Source organism: Echinops telfairi, unplaced genomic scaffold, assembly GCF_000313985.2.
Source record: "Echinops telfairi isolate 266 unplaced genomic scaffold, ASM31398v2 ScPeMD7_7475;HRSCAF=8513, whole genome shotgun sequence".
Taxonomy (NCBI): Eukaryota; Metazoa; Chordata; class Mammalia; order Afrosoricida; family Tenrecidae; genus Echinops; species Echinops telfairi.
In genome coordinates this window covers 3515124-3518522 of record NW_022111379.1, presented here as the reverse complement: position 1 = coordinate 3518522, position 3399 = coordinate 3515124, and the positions used below count along the sequence as shown (strand labels likewise).

The 3399-nt window shown below is 53.5% G+C and overlaps 2 protein-coding genes across 4 annotated transcripts in view; one reads left to right on the top strand and one right to left on the bottom strand.

The window, feature by feature from the left end:
• The window catches only part of FEM1B (fem-1 homolog B), a 9984-nt gene extending 6756 nt beyond the window's left edge, over positions 1 to 3228 (bottom strand). Inside the window, exons 1-2 of one of the 3 annotated variants that reach the window (XM_045285696.1) lie at positions 2880 to 2941; positions 668 to 816 (exon numbers count right to left, since the gene is read on the bottom strand). In XM_045285696.1, coding sequence (XP_045141631.1) covers positions 668 to 705 — 38 coding nt within the window. In that variant the 5' untranslated portion in view covers positions 706 to 816; positions 2880 to 2941. Of the gene's footprint in view, positions 1 to 590; positions 611 to 667; positions 817 to 2879 lie in introns of those variants that run through there. The other 2 variants (XM_004711942.3, XM_045285697.1) reach the window with 2 other exon arrangements.
• The window catches only part of CLN6 (CLN6 transmembrane ER protein), a 50194-nt gene continuing 49920 nt past the window's right edge, over positions 3126 to 3399 (top strand). Inside the window, exon 1 of the mRNA XM_004711941.4 lies at positions 3126 to 3358. Within this exon, the coding sequence (XP_004711998.2) occupies positions 3126 to 3358 (233 nt within the window). The remainder of the gene's footprint in view (positions 3359 to 3399) is intronic.

Below are 3399 nucleotides of genomic sequence, written 5' to 3'. Positions count from 1 at the left end.
CTGGTCCTGTAGGGCTCATCCGCCCTGGATTCCCTGGATTTCCAGTTCCTGTCTGTTATCTAGCCAGACTTGCAAGGTAGAATTTGTGTCATGATAGTGGAAGCGGGGAGGAAACATTTAGGAACTAGAGGAAAGTTGTATTTTTCATCATTGCTATAATGTAGCATTTAATGTCTCTTTTATGCTGCATGTATGTGCATGAGCCAGGATACGCACATGCGCACATACACACACAAACGTGGCACATCAAACCATAATTACAGAGGTACAGTTGCTTACAATGGAGCCAAGAAGAGATCATTTAGAGAAAAATACCAAGTAAACAAAAGGATAGAGGGTAAACTACCAAAACGAAAAATTCAAAGATGGCCTATGGGGGACCAAAATCTGGACGGCACCTAAAAACAGCGTCTACTTCGCAGAGAACTTGTTCCTCCTCACCTGGCCATGGGCTCATGTGCCAAAGGAATCTGAGGAAAGAGTCTTGGCTTCCAAAAGTCAGCCCCCGAGGATGAACAAGCAATTATTGCTAACAACTCACTCGGCCTGACATTTCCACAAGGCTGGGAATGAATGCAAAGTGCACGCACCACATTTGCAAGGAACAATCTGTTTTCCTGGTACTGAAATGCCAAAATGACTGGGAGAAACAGCAAAATCATCTCACAGGGTGATGCGAGTGCGCAGCAAGGTGGTCATGAACATCAATTCTCCCCTTATCAGCTCCTCAAAAGTAGAGACTTTCCAATTTGCCTGTATCTTCCACAGACTGTGTTGGGAATCTTGGTCCAAGGCAAGTCTTCCATAAAATATATGCTGAAATAAATCCATATTGATAATAATCCATAAACTAAACAGATTCAAAAAGGCTCCCACAAATTGCAAATAATGGAGACGTTTGCATTGGAGTCTGGGGATTTTTTCCTCGGGATCATGGAAACCTGGCCTCTACCTCTTCTTCCCAGTCTGGCACCATCTCTTAATTGGCCTGGCAGGAATCCACTCCTGGAGCCACACTGGAAGCACTTGTCACTGCACCTGTAGTGTGCTACTGCCAGATTTTCATCACGGCCTATGATCTTTCAGGACTCAGCTTGAATACCATCTTCAGTTGAAATCTCCCCTGATTGCACCAAAGCTGTGTACTTCCTCCTCCCCTGTGTGCCCCACCCCCACCCCAGCCAGGCTTCCAGATATTCCCAAATGGCATGGCACCTGCAATTACTCATTTATAGATCTTTTCTCCCCACCCCTTCCCCCACTAAACTTTGTCCACAGTGGAAACAGTATGTTATTCATCTCTGCCCCCATCCTTACCACAAAACCTGGCATCCAACAAGTGTTCGATAAAGGCTGGCCTACCCTACCATCATTTCACCAGCCGATGTAGCAGCTCACAGGCTCCGTGGGGCTTTCTGAATCATTTCAAGTGCTTCCAATGCTGTCCCTGAAGAGCTTTCTCTTTGATGGCCAAGGAAGAGGGCACTAAGCAGCACCTTTCCAAATTCTGGAGAAAAGTTCCTCTCCCCTTGGCCACAGAGGTCTGAACAAGCTCCCCAGCAGCTAGCTGGTACCTAGACTTCAGAGTGGGAGCGGGTGGTCCCGCTGCAACGGACACGAGTGCGTGAGCCTCCAACAGCTGGAGCAGAGCTGGAGGTGCAGGGGTCATTCAGCTCCACTCCTCGCTGGGTGCAGGCAAGGGAACCGGCCCCAGAAGAGAGCAGCGTGCACCAGGGCCCATCTCTGGTACAAAGGGGTCCCTGAGATAAAGCCAGCACCCTGGGCGATCGTTTCAGGAATGGGTCATGCTCTAAAGATTTTCCCTCTCAAGACAAAGCTCTTCTTATTTAAAGCTAAATAAGAATCAATCCTAAAATGTAATGCCCATGGTGACCTGAACATAAAGATTCCTTTTTTCAATCAGGTTTTAATCAGATCGCTTTCAGTGACCAAAGCTGTCCATAACCATTTACACTCAGACATCATCTACTTGGAAGGCGGAAACTGATAGTACAGAATAGCTTATGGGCTAGTCAACAAAGTACACCCAATCTAGCACACGCTCTTTGAAGCTGTCATCTGAAAGCCATGTTTACAGCACTCTAGCACAGCAAGGAGGAGACTACAAAACCTGGCTGTTTTGTGTTCAACACAATCATACTCCAAAGTAAACCCAAGGGGCACATTGTAACGGTGGCCACATGAATTTTTAACTCCCCACCTCCACTACCGGTGAGTGATCAAACTTCCCCACATTATCACGTGTAACTTGACATTGGTATCCTCATCTCCCATATCCGGTCCAGCGCCACTCTTGCGCCCAACAGATCTCCCCGGAGCCCCAGGGAAGAGTCAGACCCTGGCTTGGGGTGGGTGGTTGGTAGTGAAACGACCCCTCAAAGGACTGGGGCTGCTGAGGGCTCTGGGGGCTGCGTCGGACTGGCAGGCAACCAACCGGCAAGCTGCTGGGGGCTTTATCCAACTCACTTGAACGGAGAAAGGACGCGCTGGGTGGCCAAGCCATTGACCAGAGGTCTTTCGTGTTAATTGCTGCTCTTGGCTACAGCCCCCCGTGCTCCCCCCCTCCGTACTGATCAAGATAAAACGTGGAAAGGCAGGCCCCTCCCTCCACACCGACGGTTCACAGACTGTCCAGGAGAGAACGACACCCAGCTACCCAGCTAGAGGGTGTGGCTCTCTATCCAAAGAGGGAAGAGGGTAGGGGTGCAGAGATGAGGCAGCAAACCCCGGGACGGAGGATGAGCCCCGGTGGGCTCCGTGGCGGCAGGAGGAGGTACACCTAGGGGGCACCCGGTGAGTACCGACAACCAGGGGGTTCCGCGCGCCTCGAGAGAAGGCTGGAGTGGGGCTGTACCTACCCGTCGAAGCGGACGGTGCCAGTCTGCTGAGTCTGCACTCGGTAGTGTTCTAACAGCAAGCGGACCACCTTGGCATGCCCATTGCGGGCCGCGATGATGAGGGGCGTGGAGCGCTGCCCGCCCTGCTGGCTGACATAGCCCAGCAGGTAGCGGATATCGCTTTCGGACCGGTTGAGCAGCAAGGCGGCCAGGGTCAGCACCTTGCCCTCGCTGGCCGCCTTGTACACATAGCCAGCCAGGCCCTCCATGGCCGCCGCCAACTCCAACACCCGTTTGGTCGCCACCGCTGCTGCCGCCTGGCGCCCCCGGAGGCCGCGTTCGCCAGAGCTTCAAACGTGGACCCTCACAGCCCATCCAACAGGGCGCCGCCGCCGCCGCGCCCAGGCAGCAGTGCGGCCCGGCGGGGCGGACACACCGAGGGGGCCTCGTGCCGCCGCGGGGGGCGCGCCGGTGACCCAGCCCCGACGGGGAGGAGGGAGGTCAGGGCCGCCCCCAGGGCCCCAGGCGGCCGCCCTGGGCC